The sequence below is a fragment of the Nycticebus coucang genome, chromosome 2 (assembly GCF_027406575.1).
Source record: "Nycticebus coucang isolate mNycCou1 chromosome 2, mNycCou1.pri, whole genome shotgun sequence".
Classification (NCBI taxonomy): domain Eukaryota; kingdom Metazoa; phylum Chordata; class Mammalia; order Primates; family Lorisidae; genus Nycticebus; species Nycticebus coucang.
The window spans coordinates 173,792,688-173,811,531 of NC_069781.1; the positions used below are offsets into that span (position 1 = coordinate 173,792,688).

Consider the following 18,844-nt stretch of genomic DNA (forward strand, 5'->3'; position numbering starts at 1 on the left):
ATTACCATATAGACATCTCCCTTTATACTTCTTGGCTTTCATATGGGAGTTGCTCAATTAATATTTAAAATATAAATTAGTGCTATTATGCTTCTGCATAAACTTTAGAATCACCTTTGAAATATTTAAAATCCTATGAGAAACATTAATTCATTAACTCTATAAATTATTTTAGTTAGAATACATTTCTAAACCATCTATGAACAACACCTCATTGAGTTTGAAAATCATCAAGTACAAAAGAAAAGAAAAATTCAATTAAGGTTGTTTGGTGTTTAGCAGCAAAACTTAAGTTCACTTATAGATATTTAATGTATTTGATAATATGATGACATATTTCTTTATATTCTGTGTATTAAGATGTTACTAATTATATATGAGTCTTATTGATTACTGAACATCCATCATTTATTTTCATTCAGCTCCAATAATTTTCACATAATGTTAAGTTTAAGAGAATAATCTTTTTGTCCATAAAAGTGAACTGGTAGAGCTTGAGTCCCAGTTCAGCAATAACCTAAGTTGCATTATTCTCAAATGTGTAAAAGGTTTTTAATATAAAAAGGGAAAAATCTTCAGATAAAATATTAAATTTCCTCTAGGGCAGGTTGTTTGCTTTCATGTTCTGTTGAAATGATGTCTTTTGATGGCTTAGCTAAATTATGGGCTTTGGAGTTAGAAAAGCCTAGAATTAAATCCTTGCTCTGCCACTTTCTAGCATGTGACTTTAGGCACATAACCTCCAAAATGTTCATTTTCCTAAGTTGTAAAGTGGGTCCAAAAATAACTACTTCACAGGGTTGATACAAATATTAAAGCTACCTAATACATTTCTGCTGTGTCTGACACCGAGCCACAAACTTTCATGTTGAAAACATTTAAACTGATAGCATAGAATTCATTTGCTGCTTGCTATGATCTGAATGTTTGTGTCCCCCGCCCCAAACTTCATGCAGTGAAATCTTACTTAACCCCTAAGGAAATGACAGTGGAAGTGGGGCCTTTGGGGGGTGACTGGGTCAAGAGGGCTTTTTTTGCCAGTGGAATTAGATATCTCATAAAAGAGGCCCAAAGAAGCTCGTTCACCTTCTACAGTGTGAGAGCACAGCAAGCAGGTGGCGTTCTGTGAACAAGGAAGTGGCCTCAGCACACAGTGAGTCTGCCAGCCCCTTCGGTCTCCTGAACTATAAGAAGTACATTTCTGTTGTTTACAAGCTGCTCAATTTATGACACTTTTTAATAAGAGCTCGAATGGACTAAGGTACAAGTTATTTCTCTCTTCGGAGGTTAGTCTTAGTGAAATCTTCTGAAGCCTTTTCCCTCTCTGAAAAGACTTGAAATAAAATAGGGAGTGAAAAAGGATACCCACAAACCAGAGTAATGTAGAAAGAGTGAGACAAAGACACAAAATTAGCTTGGCATGGATTAGAAATGCAAATTCCAGGGCCCCACCCATAGATTTAGTGCATAAGATGGGGAACTCAGAAATGTGCATTTCTAAAAAGCACCTCAAGTAATTCTGACATACACTAAAGTTCAGAATCTTTTAAGTGGAAGACATAAATGTTCATGTAGTAAAATTTTTATTTTTAAAAAAGAGAAAGAAACATTAATATTAATGCATTCCTTTATCAACTATTATGGTAAAAATAAAAAAAATCTCCAGTGCAAGTTGAGGAAAGTTTCCTAAGCAAAGGAATGAGTTTGAAACATGATAGCACATATAAAGAAAAAAAGATAGGCTTATACAATGCGGGGGGTGCCAGGGACAGGTTCACTACTTTAGAAACTGATCAAAAGGGCCTTATCCAAACACACACAGTCTTTGGCAACATCCTCCATTATGGTTGAAGCACGTTAAACCTCTTTGGTGTATTATATACCCAAACCTTGAAATGATAAGATTTGCTGGTTGTGCAAGGATTTGAGGGAAGAACTTTGAGAAGAACTACTGGTTCAAAGGCCCGAAGCAGGACTGAGCTTTGCTGGTTCAAGGAGCTCTAATGTGGTTCAGCTGTAATGGAACATGTTCCCAAAGACTGTGTGTGTTGTTCTCAGAGCTAAAGAAAGTGATGGAACTGCTATAGTTTAATCTGCCTTTAAAAATCATACCGTCTGTTCAAAGTGGAAAATATTGGAGGTCGTGGCAGGGAAAAAAAGAATTAAAAAAAAAAAAAGACCAGGAAGAGGCTTTCAAGGTAGTTCTGTTGAGATCTTTGTTGAACTGGAGTGGGGTGGGGTCATAGTTGAGATGGAGAGAGATGCCCAGATTTGGGGTATAACTTAGAGGTGTAATCACACATGTGCCTCTGTGTGTGAGCCTGAAAATTAGGTGTATTGGGGTAGTGGTAGGGTAGAGGCAAGAGGTGGAGGATTGATTGATGAGGGGAATCAAATTAATTTGCCCATAAAACACCTGATCTTTTAAAAATTAGATTAGAAAATACTTTGCCAAATGCTAGTGAAGGGATATGTGTAAATTAAAAAGAAAAGCAGAGCAGGCAAAGGAACAGATTCTCGGGGTACTGGTGTTGCTAATGTATTTGCCCGCGTGAGGTTGACATTACTGGTTGATCCAGTCATGGCAAAGGAACCTCTCACGACCCTGCACGTGTAGTAGCATCATCCCTGATTTTGAAAGAAAGGAGGAATAGAAGAAGGAGGAGGAGAACAAAAACGTCGTGTGAGTTATTGAGAACAGTTGCTTCAAGCTGACTTCTCCATATACAAAGTCTTACGGTGAGTTGTGGAGGAGGAGATCAAAGCTCATTAGATGTCAGGTGCTGTGGAATGTGGGTTTTGCAGGTCAGCCCTGTGTTAGGGAGACACATTCTGATATTGTGGAAGAAACATAACTCCACTGTGTAATGGTTTTACGAATATCTGCAATTTGACTGTGCTGGTTTAGCATCATTCTCAAGCTCGGTCTAACTTTTGAATTCTATAGTCTGGAAGTCTAATTACGGGTCTTCCCAAATTATTATTGTCTCCAATTCCCCTTAACAATTTCAAACATGTATATCTGGCAATATACTGATGAAGTTTAACAACCTGTTATCAAAGTGTATTTTTGAACTGAATGTTGGGTGGTACTTTTCTTTGTGTTAATGAATGAGTTGAAAAGGTGAAACCACTGAAATGCCATAACTTTACTTATTCATCTGGGATCTGAGAAACTTCTTCGCTGACTCAGTTTTTCAATACTGGAAGGATATTTTCTCAATTTTATTTCGTGCCATTTGCAAGCACAGACACGGCACACTTTTAAGTTTAATCTATGCTGTACAGAAGCCATCTTTATTGGGGGTATCCTAGTTGAACGTTGGCTTAATGGGGATGGTGGAATTTAAACTACTCTTAATAAAGAAAAGTTGAGGCGGCAGTAAGTTTTGTGAATAGAGAAATACTATGAGTTGTTAATGCGTTTTCTTAAAGTAGTATTTTTCATAGTATAAAATCTCATAGATAGTATAGGTGACAAATTAAAAAAAGGTATTCTCCAGATACATTAACTTTTGTCTCTTTTCTTTAGGGTTTTTCAGGAAATGCAAATGCAGACAGTGTTGTGTACTATAGACTCCAGCCTTCTATCAAAGCCAGATTTCTACGCTTCATCCCTGTAGAATGGAACCCCAAGGGCAGAATCGGAATGCGCATCGAGGTGTTTGGATGTGCATATAGTAAGTGTTTGTTTATCCAACACACTGACAGATATCAAAGGAGGTGTTTTAAAAGCCAAACTGCAAACTGAAATTGACTTTTTAGCCATATAAAGAGATAAAAGAGCAAGAATGATTTTGCAAAAAGCTTTTATTTGATGCCTATATATACCAATATTGACTTCAGTGTTTAACTTTAACATTTTAATTCAGAGAAGGAAGCACTTTATATGTAGATAGATATAGAGGTAGATACATATTTATAGATGTATGTTAATGCGTCTATTCCGATCTAATATTATTGACTGGATCCTAACTTTAAATACTAGAGCTTTCACCCCATGGGTTGCATTTAATGATGCTTCATTTAGGCACCCTGAATTTAGTAAAAGAGACAGTGTTCCATTTAGTATAATCAGTCACCTGTTATGAAACCAAAAAAATGTTTTTCTCTCTAACCTAAAAATAATATGCCATGTAATTCACTTTTAAACATGCTATGCTCTCAGCATAAATTAATAGAAAAGGTAAAGACCTCTGCTAGAATATAAAATGTATTTGAAATACTTTCACATAAAGAGATAGAAACCACAGAATTCACTTAGTCTCCTCTTAATGAAGCATTTTATTATATGTTATTGTGGGGAAGGGACACAAGAGTTATAGATAGTCCACCTCAAGCCACATCATCCTGTTAGATACTCTTTTATTTTGTTATAGAATAATGACTTAGTTAATCTGAGCTACAGTTATCATTTGAACAGTCTAAGGTTTGGAGAGATTCAGCAGTCTGCTCTGAGCCTCATGACGAGTACATGGAAAAATCTGAAAAGGAATCAGTACTGTTCAATTTCAGTATACCACTTTTCCTCTAGTAAACATTTATTTTTTTCACACTAGAGCTTTTGTTCACACTTAGTCTATTAACTTTGTGATGAAGCCCAGTTAGGTTCTGGTTTACTTTATTTATGTAAGTGTCATAAAGAGGTCAAGTGGCTTGGTGGAGTTGTCTAGAGTGTCAGGCAGAATGACCATGTTGTGCTGTTTGTAAGGGTCTCCTTGTGTTGTTTAGTGGTGTTCCCAGTACCCATCTCCTTCATTCAACATAATCAAAAAAACCCGTTCCGTCTAGGCCTTAAAGTAATAATAGTATTAATATGATGTTTATAGGAATAGCACTAATATTAATAGCCTTAATTTCTATAACTTTAGAAATAGCATATTTTGCTTATGTGCTTATCATATGTACTATATTAAACATATATTTATGATTCCTCAAAATAGCCCAGCTAAATATTATTAGCTAACTACTTCATTTCTCTGCCTTGTAAATGAGAAAGCTAAAGCTCATAGAGGTTGACTTGCTGAAGCCACACAGGTGGGAAGCGGCAGAGCTGAGTTTGCAGCCAGGTCTGCTGAGCTCCAGGCTCAGGCTCAGGCTCAGGCTCCCTCCAGCTCTTGGATGGCAGTCAGTGAGCAGCTTACTTCTCACCATCTGCCTGGCTAACTGCTGGCCTTCTTGGCCTCAGTGATCAAGCTTAGCTGTTCCGTGTGAGCTGCTTGCTTTACCCTATCCCATTTCACTAAAATCATTATTTAAAAAAAATTCTATGAACCTGGACAGTCAATGTTATTTGTGCTTGGATCAAAGAGTTTAGCAAAACTCATGCCACATGATGGACAATTAGAAACAAAGATTTTAAAATGCTTCCTACTTATTGCTCTAAGGATAGAGTGGAAAGTTCCATTCTCTACTTATTTAGTGCATCCACCTCGCAAATTATTCATCACAGCCTAATAATAACTAACAATCTTAGCATGTGTGCTGTGTATCACATATAGTGTTTTACAGACATAGTCTAATTTTCAAAACTACACATTTATTAGAGAGGAAACTGGATCTTAGAAAAATTAAACTAGTCCAATACCACGCACTTAGTATGCATTTGATCTAGGATGTAAACTCAACATTATTTTAATGAGACTACTGATGTTTTGCTGAAACTAAAGCACCACTTACAATGTCCTTATGGTAGCACTGCTTTGGTCCTGAGTTCTCTTCTGCCATGTGACAACTCAGATGTCTCCTGCTTTTCTGGATCTGCAACTCTGTGGAGCGTTCTTTTTGCTGTGACTTCATTTTCTGTCTTTCGGGTGAGCACACTGTCCACAACTGTCCACATACGTAGTCAGTCTTCTCTTTTCATATGGACTCATAATTGGAGTAGCTGTACTGAAAACTAAAATTATCTTAAACATATAATAAAATGGTATGACTGGAATCAATGTAAAATGATGTAGGCATTATTTTGAATTACTGTTAAAAGAGAAAAGGAATAAACTTAATGGAAAAAATATTCTCATAGATAACCAGAAAATATCACAAGGATGGGTTGGGCATAAGTACCCTGTGGGAATGTATTTGATCAAATTAACTTTAATCCCTCAAATACACCAAGCCATACTCACATTCTCCAGTTATTCATAGCATCTGCCTTGCAAAATATTCATTTATTAGAGCATAATCCCGTATAGCCATCACTTACTGAAAAATCCTTATGAACAGAGACTATAGAGAATGAGCATTTTCTGATTTAGTCCTGAAAGTACAGTGAAGACAGTCCATGACTAATACTGTTGTATGCTGGAGTCAGAGGGCGCGAACGGAATTGTCTGCCAAACGAGCCATATGGCTTGCTCTAGGTTGCCCAGCACGGGAATAGATGGGACCACTGGCTCCCCCACCCTCCACAGGAAGGGCTGCAGTTGCTACCAGCACAAGCATCACCTGCTGCAAGAGGGACTGTGTGGGTGGGTGGCAGGTTCTCTTCCCTGGATTGCAGCCACAGGACATCCAGGTCTAGTGACCTGAGCCCGAGGAAGGCCTGGGGGATTGAACGCAGCCCGCCAGCCTCTCCTGTGTGTGCCTTCACACCTGACCAGGTTCACGTGACTCTTGGGTGGACTTTGCCTGAACCGTTAACTCAGGTGGTGCATGTCAGAACTGTGCTCTGAATCTCCTGACATGGAAGAAAGTGGACCGCAGAGAAATTAAGCACTTTATCCTGATTGAATCAGAGCCATCACTTTTTAGAGCCGGTGTTCTAGACAACTATGTGAATCATCCATGTATTCGCCTTTTAAGTATTTATTGGCTTTTGCTAAAAGAGAACTCTGGTGGGTATGGGTTATAGGGAGAAATTCTGAAATAATATATTTTTAAAATAAAGATAGGCATGGGAAAAATTATACAAACTAAATGCAAAATATTGTAGCAATAGTATAGAGTGTGAGGGATGAAGTGATTAATAAATCAAGATTAGTTTAAGAAAGTTTGCAGCAGTAGGTTTTGAAACTGACTGGCAGATGCGTCATGTGGGAAGCTGAGAGGATAGTCTAGAGAGAAGTGAACCCCAGTCAAGCACAAGGAAGGGGGCGGGTGGAATGGTGTTTGAGTTGGTCATTCAGACTGAAATGAGGGACATAGGTTGGAGGGTTAAATCTGGACACAGTAGCTCATTAGGACGTTTGCTCTTGTCTGTGGAAGTGGCAGCGGAGCCCCAAACTACAGAACAGCTCTCAGTAAAGTGAGGTAGGCCGATTCGAATTATTCTACACATATTGCATTAAGAGATCTCTGTCACTATATCTGATGTTTGAACAACCATCTAGAAGGAGGTATCCTTTACTTGGGTGGGCACTGGAGAATAAATTCCAGAAGGGAACAAAGATATGATTAATCCTATTGTTGACTCATGGGGTTCAAGTGCCTTTGAAATATGGAAGGTGAGGACTCCAAGGCTTTTGGGTTGAAGATATAGAATTAAAACTTATGTAAATATCATCATTCTTAGTAAATCATGAAATGTTCCTCTTATTATACCACTGTAAATTATAAAAGTATAAAGTGAGGTAGCAGGGAGGGGGGAGGAGAGAGGGGACGGGGGTCATGGTGTGACGCACACCTCTTGGGGCAGGACACAAACATAACAGAGTCTTTATTCAACAAATGTAGTCAGTGTAACCAAATTCTTTGTACCTTCAGTGAATCCCAAACAATAAAAAAAAAAGTATCAAGTGTTATGTATGAACAACTATTCACAACTTGAAAAATGGAAATGCATTTTTACCATTATAAAAGCAGGTCTCTTCTTCTATTTTTTAGGTAGTATAAACATTTTTATGCCCGGCCCCCCTCATGCCTAGAACATGTGTTTACTGAAGTTATAGATGCAAGCCAGTCCCCTGATTATTGCAAACAACAACAAAAAAATAGCTATTCTGAGAACCACATGTAATTTTATTGCCCTCTACCCCAGCGAGTTAGAGCCATGTTATGAAGGAACATCAAGTGAATGGAAAATCCATATCAAAATGCATGTTCTACTTTTATGTCAGTAAACTTGAAGGTCTTCCCTGAGTAATGAGAGAAATAGAAGCTAAATTTTATGGGATCAAAGAGAAAGTATAAATTTCAGTTATCTTTGCCATAGAAGCTGTGAACATGTTTATAAATCTAGAGAAGAGATGTCCAGAAAGAAATAACTGGTAGAAGAAAGAAAGGAAAAGAAAATGTTTGATGATAAAGAAATACTACTTTACTGAATGTCTCAAAGAAAAGTAAACAAAGGTAGGGGAAGGAAAATAACTGGGTGAAAGTGAATGTTTCCAAGATGCCCTTAGGAAGTGGCAGTTAAACCACAGGAGATGTTCTTTAATTGCTGATAAGTTGCTGAGGCAGTTGTCCTTAGTATAATCTCTAAATTCCTTTTCTCTAATTCCTGTACAAATACTCTGATTTTGTGATCCATGGTCTACTCGTCCTCATCCCCAGCAGAATAAGAAGAACATCCAACTGTAAAGCCAAACTGAACCAATTTCACTTTCTTTAACATGATTTTAGGATTTTCCTAGGCTGAAGGCATTTGCATGAGGCCTGCAGCAGGCACCAGATATCCAGCCTTCATTCCTGCTGAGGGAGCTCTCTTCCTCATTTTCTTTTCTCCACACAGAAATTACTGGTTTTGACAGCTTCCTTGATATCCCACATTTAGATCAGGGATGATTTCACCCACTCATACAACAACCTAACATTTCTTCTCCTAATTACAGCATGCAATTCAGCCAGATGTCTTTTTTCTGTTATTAGTCTCCTGGACAGAGGAATGGATGAATGAGGAGCCCCAGCAATGCTTTCCTCATCATCCTAGTGGCATATTCAACCTGTTAAAGATCAGGAAGAGGGCACTGGGAGAAGCGAGGAGATTGGGTCCGAGTAAACACACAGGAGTGTCAAACTATTGTGTTTCGTTACTTAAGTGCTTAAGAGAAAATTATGGGTTGTGTTTAATAAATGGGACATACATCAATAATTATAAAACTCAAGTTAACTTTTTAAAAATAAGAATGTATATGTTATAATGTAAAACAATATAGAAAGTTGGACTTATATCTACCATGAGTAGATTTTAGTTCAGAAGATGTATAAATAGGAAATAGAAGAAAGTATCATGAGAAAAATGGATATTTACCTGGGTGAGAAAAAAAAAACAACAACACTGAAAGAATGCTTAATAAGAGTATTTTGTCTATTCAGGATACTGATTTCTCATACAACGTGTCTGATTAGCAGAAAAAAGAAAAGCAGTAAATGTGTTAGATTTACTATGAAGAATAATTATAATTAAATTCAAGATCTATTTACTGAGCAACTCTCATGTGTTAACTGCTAAAAGCTTGACTAAATTGAGACAATTCCTGCATTAGATCATTTATCAGATAATACAGTAGCCAAGGAATCCTATTTTAATGTCAAAGTTTAAAAAGAAGATAGATTCTGATTGCCCTAAAATCTAAGAGGGTACATTCTCTAATTCTTTGCACAGTTTATAGTCTTAAGATCCTAATTTGAGGATAAGTGGAGTTCTATTCAAATTAAAATAAAGTTAGCTAGTATAGTCCCGGCAAATACGGAAACGATGAAAAACCCATGAGTGTCCTGTCAAAAGAATTCAGGGCCAAATGAGGAGGCTCTCCCTGATCCAAAAATGGAAGTGTTTTAGCACCAATAAGGGTGAAAACTGCCAAGTTTTCAAACTAATTAAATATGTTTAAGTAAATGGGTTTATGATAATAATAATAAAAAAATAAAAGCCATATTGGTCACCGATGAGAGACAATCCAGCTCCTCGTTTTGAAAACTGATAATGAAGGAAGAGCATCAAGCGTTCCTCCTCCTTTTCCTGTATGATCAGTAAGTCAGGGTAATCAAGTAGAAGAGAGTGGATTTCTCTCCGAAGAAATACTCACATAATAAATAAGAGGGAATAATAGAATTAGAATGTGTTTATTTCCCCCCACACAAAAAATAAATTAATGGATCAAAGTAACTATAAAAGTTCACAAGAAGATTTCTTTTTGGCTGTCAGTTATGGCAGTGTGGCCTTTGCTGGACTACACTTACAAGTGCTGGATAAAATGTATTTTACAAACCTGCTTCAGAGTTCTGCAGTTCAACTCAAAATCAGGTAGAAACTGGAGAGGGCTTGATTATTCAAAACAGAGGGACAAACCCCATGAGATGCTCATCTAAAATCCCAAGGATAAGCAAAATGTAGCCAGAGTTTACTAGACTGGGGGAGGTCGGAAGTCAGAGTTCAAGGTTGCCAGAGTGACTGGAAATTGAAGAGGGAATATTCAAAAGAAAAAGGTTTGAGAGGGAAGGTCCCTGATCCTACAAATACCTTCCCTTCAAATCCTTGGCTGATTCCTGGATTTAATGCTTACGATGAGATTCCAAGGAGCCTAGGAGATCAGAGGAGCTGGGAGCTGGAAGGGCCCAAGCTACCTACTGGGGGAAGACCTCTGTTAGAGTTCAAGAGCAGCCTGTTTAGAGGGACTTGTTAAATGAAATGCCACATTGCTTTGGAAGTAAAGACTATACCTGAGAAACAATTGTTATATCCCAGGGCTAAGGACAAAACCGAAATAGACTTGTCCCAACAAAATATAGAACCAAGCCTTGACGAGGTCCACCTCCCATGGACCATATCCATTTACTTCCTCCATCAGAATCCACCCTCCACGGTGTTTCCCACTCTTCCAACTGTCCCCATCCTCTCCCATATTCATCACCTTCTTTTCTCACTTTCTCCTCTTTTCCTGACCTCCATTAAACACTAGTCCCCTACTCAGCTTACATATCATTTCCTTAGAGATGGTGTCCCTGATTTAAATCATTCTCTTTAAAACTCTCCTATAACTTTGTCCTTTCCTTTCATGCTTCCCTTACCACGTGTAAAGATATGTGTACACACAGCAGGATTTGAAAGCCATCTTCTTCATATTGGAGGACCCATGAGGACAGATGTATTCACCAACACCTCCCCCCATAGCACTTGGCACAGTCAATCAATAACTCTTTGTTCTGTGGTTGAATCCAGAACAACTCTGATTAGCTATGCAAACTGAATAATAAATAGTAAAAATTACAAATGTATTCCATTCACACACATATAAAATACATAACATATCAAAAATATATAAAATAAATAACAAAATAAACATGAGATTTACAAGTATTGATATAATGAAAATGATAATACTAGTATACAAAATAATAAACGTCAAGAGGCATTTTGATACTTGGCATTTCATCACTTCAGCATTTTTGTGTAGGATGAGAGGCTGGATTTATTCTCAACATATTTCAAATAAGCATTTAAGTGACTTCTGTGACATTATAAAAATTACAAATGAACATTAGAGGTGGAAATACAACTTACGTCCTCCAATGATGCATTCAAGTGCCCTTGACATAGTAGATGTTACTAATTTTAAATCTATTTAAAGGTTAATTTAGGCTGATATTTCAGTGACGGTGATCCTGTCTGTTCTCATAACCCCCTGGTATGTTGTTGTTGACCTTCATTCAGTCTCTTTAAAACCACAGTAGCGAAGTCACCTTTTCCCTGTGGTTATATACAGCACTTGATTTCTGTGCGTTCTTCCTTTTTACTGTATTAATTTTAGTCGTTTTAAACTTAAGAGTCCCTAAATGATCTGTCTTCTTTTATGCTATTATGCAAAAATAGTGCAGCCTATTTCCTGTTGATTTTTTGAGCACTTGGTCTCCCCTTTCCATTTCTTTAAAAACCCAGCAATACAGATCTCAAGTGCTCGTACATCATGCTGTTGCTTTAATAGTTCACTATGTATCAGTTTAACAGGGACTCGGTCTGATTTGTGTTTCTTAGAAGTCAAAATTGGACCTCTGTTTAGCAATTCATGGGCAATAATTTTCAAATAAAGAAACAGTATGATCAGCGTTTAAGGCTGACTTGATGTTTAACCAGGAGGGGTTTGGCACACAGCCCTTTCTCCAGCTGATGAAAGATCTGTATTATTTGTTCTCTGATATTTGAAGGTAACACTCTTGCTCTATTCATATTTTGAGGTGATTCCCAAAGAATTAATAGAACACTCGGTGTCCCTTTTATGACCTTCAAATAAAGTTAACCTTCCATTATTGAAAAACTGGTTTTCCAAGTTCATGAATTTCCTTTTCCAGCTTTTCTCTTTTAAGTTTTTTAGTCATCTGACCTCATCAATAATGCCATGATTCATAGTTTAACTCACAGAACCAATTTTGTTGATTGGGATGTTTCAGGGATAGAGCTCTACCACCTCCACAACTTCCTTTAAGTAATACCCACAGTATAAATAAATAAAACATTCATTTCTCGTGGTACAATTCAATGTGCAGTGAGGTTATTTATTTTCAAAGAGTAGATTTAGGAACTTATTTGTTTTTCTTGTCAAGCAACCTTCATGGTGTCAGGTGCCTCAGAATTAGTCAGGGACCCATATTCCTGGGTTCCAGGTTAAAATTCCAAGCATCTCAAGCCCAGGATGTTAAATGTTTATGGAGATACTAAGAGTTTCTTCTCAGTTGATTATAATATGGCTGGACAGTGGAGCTTAATTTTAGGAATCATGCTCTTGGATATTTTTCTTAGCAATCCACTTGGTAGGTGGGGAGGACATGGCTTTTTCAAGTGACAAGCCCTCAAACTTTGAGTAGCGTCAAATATCCGGAGAGGCACAGGACACAGGGTAAGAGGCAGGTACCAGGTGAGGCGGATTACGGTACAGTGAGCAGCGTGTGTGCATGTGGAATACGCAGAGCAGAAGAACAGGTTGCTGCTCAAGAAGGTAAAGCATTTCCGCAGTTCAGTTGATACCCTGCGTGGAGGCTGAAGCCATCGACTCTTCCTGCACATACGGTAGAAATCAGTCGGGGCCAGCCTGATGCAGAAGCGAAGCTCCAAGCACAGGCACGAATAATCGCATCTCAGGAACGTGTGTGTTCTCCAATTGACTGTAAGCTCTTTAAAAAAACCAGAAAGCATTCTTTGTTTCTATGCACTTCTGTGTCTTCCAGTATATTCATGGAAAGCTCGCCATAAATTTGGTGGTAAGCAGAAGGGAAGAGTACATTTGTTTCAGCAATACTACCTCTGACATAATTCCCTGAAAGATATTTGAATGTTTTCTGTTGCAAAGCTCTTAATTCTATGGGAGATTGTATTTCTGCATCGTGTAAATAAAAGCACACCATATCCAGGGTCACTGGAAGAACGGAAATGAGAGTAGGGCCTGTCATTTCTATGAGTCTCTTTTTTCCTTGATTCTCCTCTAAAGGAGAAGATTTGAGAGGGAGGTATTCACTGAGGAGGAATCAGGTCACAGGCGATGGCTGTGGTGAGTCAGCTCAGGCAGGAGCTGACAGATAGAGAAAAAGCCACAGAACCCACAGATGGCCTCGAAATCATTCTTGCTGCATAGCCTGAGAATGACATTGATGATTAAGGATTTCTTGTGCACTTCAGATTTTCATTATTTTTTATAAAGAGTCACGAATATACCAAAAAGTATTCATTAAACTATTTTTTGCTATTGCTATACCTCTTTTCCTGCCCAATATTCTAACAATAAATAATAGCATTAGTTGTTGTTAACATTTATGAGTTGCTAATTATGTACAAGCTATTATTATTCTCATTGTACAGGGGAAAAGAGGAGAAGTAACTGGGCTGTTATAAAAAAGTGAATAGTGCCTCACCAAGGATCTTAGTCCCCCAAATATATTTACTTACACTATAAATATGCAAAGACACTTTGCAGATGTAATTGAGGATCTTGTGATGGGGAGATTATTCTGGTTTATCCAGGTGGACTCAATGTAATTTCAAGGATCCTTGTAATGGGGAAGTGGGAGGAGGAAAGAAATGTGACTATGAATACAGAAATGGGGGACAGGGTGGAGTAGTGGGGGAGAGAGGTTGATTTGAAGATGCTGACATTGCTCACACGGAGGGAGGTATTATGAGCCAAGTGGTCTCTGGAAGGTAGAAAAGGCAAAGAAAGAGGTTTTTTTTTAAGAGCCTTCAGAAGGCAAGCAGCTCCTGCCAACCCTTGGTTGCAGCACTCCTGGATTTCAGAATTGTAAGATAATAAATTTGTGATGATTTAAGCAACTGCGTTTATGGTTATTATACAGCAATAATAGGTAACCGTCTTAGTCCATTTTGTGTTGCTCTAACGGAATACCCAAGGCTGGGAAACTGATAAAGGAGATTTATTGAGCTTGTGGTTCTGCAGGCTGGCAAGTTCCAGAAGCACAGTGCCTCCATCTGCTGACTTCTGGGGAGAGTTTTAGTGCTGGGTCAAAACATGGCAGAGGAGGCGGAGGGGAAGGAGGCACCTGCAGAGGCAGAGCCTGAGCTGCTGCTTTGTCACAACCTATTTTCCCTCTTAGAGACTGGTCCACTCCTGGGAGAACCAAGCCAGGCCATTAAAGAGAGGGAGAACTCGTTGGGGATCAAGGGAAGAGCAGCCATCCATGCTTAGGGGGCACCCCCAGACACAAGAACACCTCCCACCCGGCTGGCCCCTCCTCCCAACACTACCACTTTGGTATCGAATCTCAGCTGAGTTTTGGTGGAGACAAACAATATCCAAACCACTTGCCCAAGGTAAAGTGAGGTTGCAGACCCATACTGACTAGTTGCCTTAACCACTAGGCTAAACCGGAATATCAGCTACTACAAACGGCCAGAATGGGGGCTAGGCTAAAAAGAGAAGAATGTTTCAACTTCTTCAACAATTTGCCTTGTTACTAGAAAATTAGAGTTCATGTCCTCCCCATGGTGGCCCATTGTATGACAGAGCCACATTATTGATCTCAGTAATTCTATCATTAAAAAGATAACCTCAGCTAATAAGCATACCAATGAGCAAATTCACAGTTAGAAAAATAATTCTTACTTTGAATCAAGCAACAAGTCTCTCCCTATGTCTTTGGATTACATGTGTCCTACTGTTAAAATTTCATTTTCAGATTTCTCATTTTTTCATTCAACTTTCTGATACCTCCACTTCTCCTGTTTATACAACTCAAGTCCGTACACAAGATTCTTTTCCCAAAGGTATTTGGCAAAAGATAGGAACAAATGTGATATTGACTATTAATTTAAATATAATGGTATTTTGGTATTTCTAAACAAATGTTGATTTGGATTAATTTGATTAACTTTATTCATTCGTATTACATCTTTTATGGATTAGTTTTAAGATAAAAAGTGTTGCTATGAATCACCTTGAATTTTTTTTTTATGAGAATGTGTTTGCATAGCCAGTGCTTTTTTAAGACTTCAAAAATCTGAGAATGTTTGCTGAATATCAAAAATAAACTCACCCTGAACATCACTGGTGAAGGATAAGCCTTGAAATACTGCGTTCCTAGTCAGTGAGGTGAAGTTCAAGTGTACTTTTTAAGTTAGTACTGTTAAAGTTTTCAAAAGCATAAACACATGACACTCATTCAAATATAGAATATGTACAGATCAAAGATGTATTTAATTCATTAATGAAGAATCAGAAGGATGGTAAAAGATCAAAGAAGATTCATGAGACCGAGTATATGGGGAATTCAAGGAAAAATGTTGGAATAGTATTATCAGTAGGCGAGTATACAAGAAGTAATGTCTAAAAGGGCCTTCATCCATAACCTTGGGGGAAATATTTTCTGCCAGACAGAGGTTATTTGCATCTCCCCTGGGCAAAAATCTACAAATTAACATGTAGCTTTATATAATCTGGCCTTGATCAATAATAAATAGTAAAATAAGAATTTATTAATTTACCTAGAAGTAAATAATTTTTTTTTTTTTTTTGCAGTTTTTGGCCAGGGCTGGGTTTGAACCTCCGGCATATGGGGCCAGCGCCCTACTCCTTTGAGCCACAGGCACCACCCATTGAAGTAAATAATTTTAACCAGTTAGAAAATATTCCAGTATGATATTGAGAAGATGAGAATAATTTCTTTGCTTTATTTCCAGTTTTCCTAATTTTTCGTAACAGTGATAAGATCACTTTCAAGAGAAACCATTTATCTATCTCCCCCACCAGCAGCCTTAGAGAGATAAGTACTAATGATATTTAGAATTTGAATACTCTCTCTCTCACAAAAGATTAGATTTTTCAGGTTTTTACTTCATTAACTTTATGTGTCATAACTCATTTCTTTGTGATTACTGTGTAAAATGGTATATTTTTTATGTATCAGATGTTTGTGTGAATAACTTTTTATAAAAATGACTTTTAAAAAGTGAACTATCATAAGTGAGTGTTCTATCTAAAATAATAGTGTTAAGAATCATCCAGAATTCTTTTAATTTCACGAGACTCCATGTCTATGTATGATATTGTATGTGTGTTACTTGAAGTTTTTCTATGCTGATGATATATTCACATTCTAATTGTGAATTAGAATTGAGCATTTCTTCTCTGAAGGGTGTTGACACACACATGAAATCTGTGATGTGATGCAGCACTTCAGTCCATGCCCTTCTTCCGCCCGTTCTTCCTTTCAGGACCTTTTTTCAAGGTGAGCCCATCTCACTCCTTCTAAGCATCAGATTATTTCCTGTCACTATAGTTTCTCAGCAATTCTCACAAGAGCTGTCTTTTATAACAGTGAAAGGGAGAGTGTTGGGAAATTTCTAGACCTTTCCAATTATCATAAATATTCATATCATAAAGAGTAATCCCCGTTCATGGGGACAAGTTTTTGGACTTGAAGACTATGGAATGGAAAGACTGACCATTAGGAAATGCCTTTGCCTCAGGTTCCTAGACCTGAGAGCCCTTTCTCAACTATCTTAAGTGATACCAAGTATCTTCCTCTGGATCAGAATGCCTCTTACACTCGGAATGGTGTCATGAACTTATTTGTTCACTTGTTAAATATTGTCTGTCTGCACTAAATATAAGCACCATAAGAGCAGGGGCCATGTTTGTGTTGAATATTCTCTTATCTCAGCATCTGCCACAGTGCCTCAAACACGATGGGTAAAATAAATTATTATTGGATGGATTCATGGAGTTGCACAGTCATGTAGCTGTGAGGCAAGGCAACAGTAGGTAAAAGTGGGAAGAAAATGGCAAATAGCTTCAGTTTAAGAGATAAAACGATATTCCATTAATATAGGCATCAATTCTCTTCTATGTTTTTTACTACTTATTTTGCTGATTGAAGTATTCTAGGCACAAAAGCTTTAGGTGCCACAGAAAATGAATATGACCATTGTAATGTAATAATAACAATAGTGGAAAGGCGGGGAAAGAATTAGTAGGCTAAAGTAACACAGGCTAAACCTTTAATGGAAAATTATCTTGGTAGCTGATTCCAAAAATAGTCTTTATCTAAAATAAAATCATTACTATGGTAGTTGCCTTTAAGCGATACATTAGTGCAGAGCTAACTGCATTGCTCCAAATGTGTCAGTGTTTAAAGTCTGTCTTACTGGAATTTTTCTTAATTTATTGTAATCTAATAAACATAGGACACATTATTTGTATTTGACACAGTTGTGTTTTTACCATGCACATTCATTCAGCTATATAACAAGGAATAATTGTTCAGTTAACATTATTCCTTCTACAGAATACAATGTTTATTCATATATGCTTGGTGAATGAATTCTTGTAAGAACATTAGCAAAATGTGAAAAAAATAAAACTTCTGAATTTTGAAAAGATAGCTGCATAAAATGGTTGAAAACTAATTTGGGAGGTCGTGCATACAGATATTTCACATAAAACATGATGGATAATCTGATGAAATGCATATTTGAGCATACAAGTAGCTGTAATAATTTTGTCTGATGAAACAGGATGAGTAAACTGGAATGTCATTTTGTTGACTGGAAGGAGTCAGCTTATCAGTTGAAAAATAGCTTCATATTTTACTGGGTTTCCCTAGCCTCTCATTTATTGCATAAATGCAGTCTCAAGGGTAATTGCCTTAAAAAAATCTTTGACTTATGAATTATAGAAAATACTGCTAGGATTTCTGAGTTTTATTGGCTCTTTTTTGTGTCTCTTGTTCAGGGTACAACTGGTTTTGACAGATGTATTGTTATGTTATGGGTATAACACGGCATCTTTTTTTCAGAAGAACTGAATAAGAGTGATCTTGACAATGAGTAGATAAGACACTGTCAGAAAGCTGAAAAACATGACAGTGTCCCAGTTATGACACAAATGCAGCAGAACAGACCTTACAATATCATTAAGTCAAGGTCTTTCCTACAACGCCCCTGAGAAGACAGAAAACAGCATTGCCCTTAAATACTACCACTTAGCCACAAACATAATAAAACAAGACAAAGTGGCAAAGCACTCACAGTGGCTTTTGATGAGTCTGGACTGAGCTTATGTTTGTGTGTGGGTCTCTTTAATAGAAGGCATGGATGAAAGAATTTTGAGATATCAGAAACATTCTTTCTGTGACAAAATACCATTTAACTTCAATCTTTGAAGAATACTATTAAAAATATTGATTTAAAAATATGCAAAATGATTTTATGTATACTAATTATAATCTTTTTTTCCTGATTCTCTTTTTTTATGGAATGAGGAGAAATCGGCTTTAATAATAAGAAAAAAATAGGAATACATTTAAAAATGTGTTTCTAGGTCAAAAATTTTGTGAATAGGTAAGTAAAGTCTAAAATGTAATTGCCTCCATGTGTTAGTAGGAAATAGACATTGGGTAGCTTGTATTTTCCCTTATAATGACTGGCCTGGAGATGAACTATACCGACTTATGATGGCTCAAT

The 18,844-nt window shown here is 37.3% G+C and overlaps 1 protein-coding gene across 3 annotated transcripts in view; it reads left to right on the forward strand.

Annotated features, from left to right (window-relative positions):
• Nucleotides 1–18,844, forward strand: part of CNTNAP4 (contactin associated protein family member 4) — a 269,620-nt gene that overhangs the window by 146,872 nt on the left and 103,904 nt on the right. For all 3 annotated transcript variants that reach the window (XM_053608592.1, XM_053608584.1, XM_053608601.1), the window contains one exon: nucleotides 3,533–3,680. In XM_053608592.1, the coding sequence (XP_053464567.1) occupies nucleotides 3,533–3,680 (148 nt within the window). The remainder of the gene's footprint in view (nucleotides 1–3,532; nucleotides 3,681–18,844) is intronic.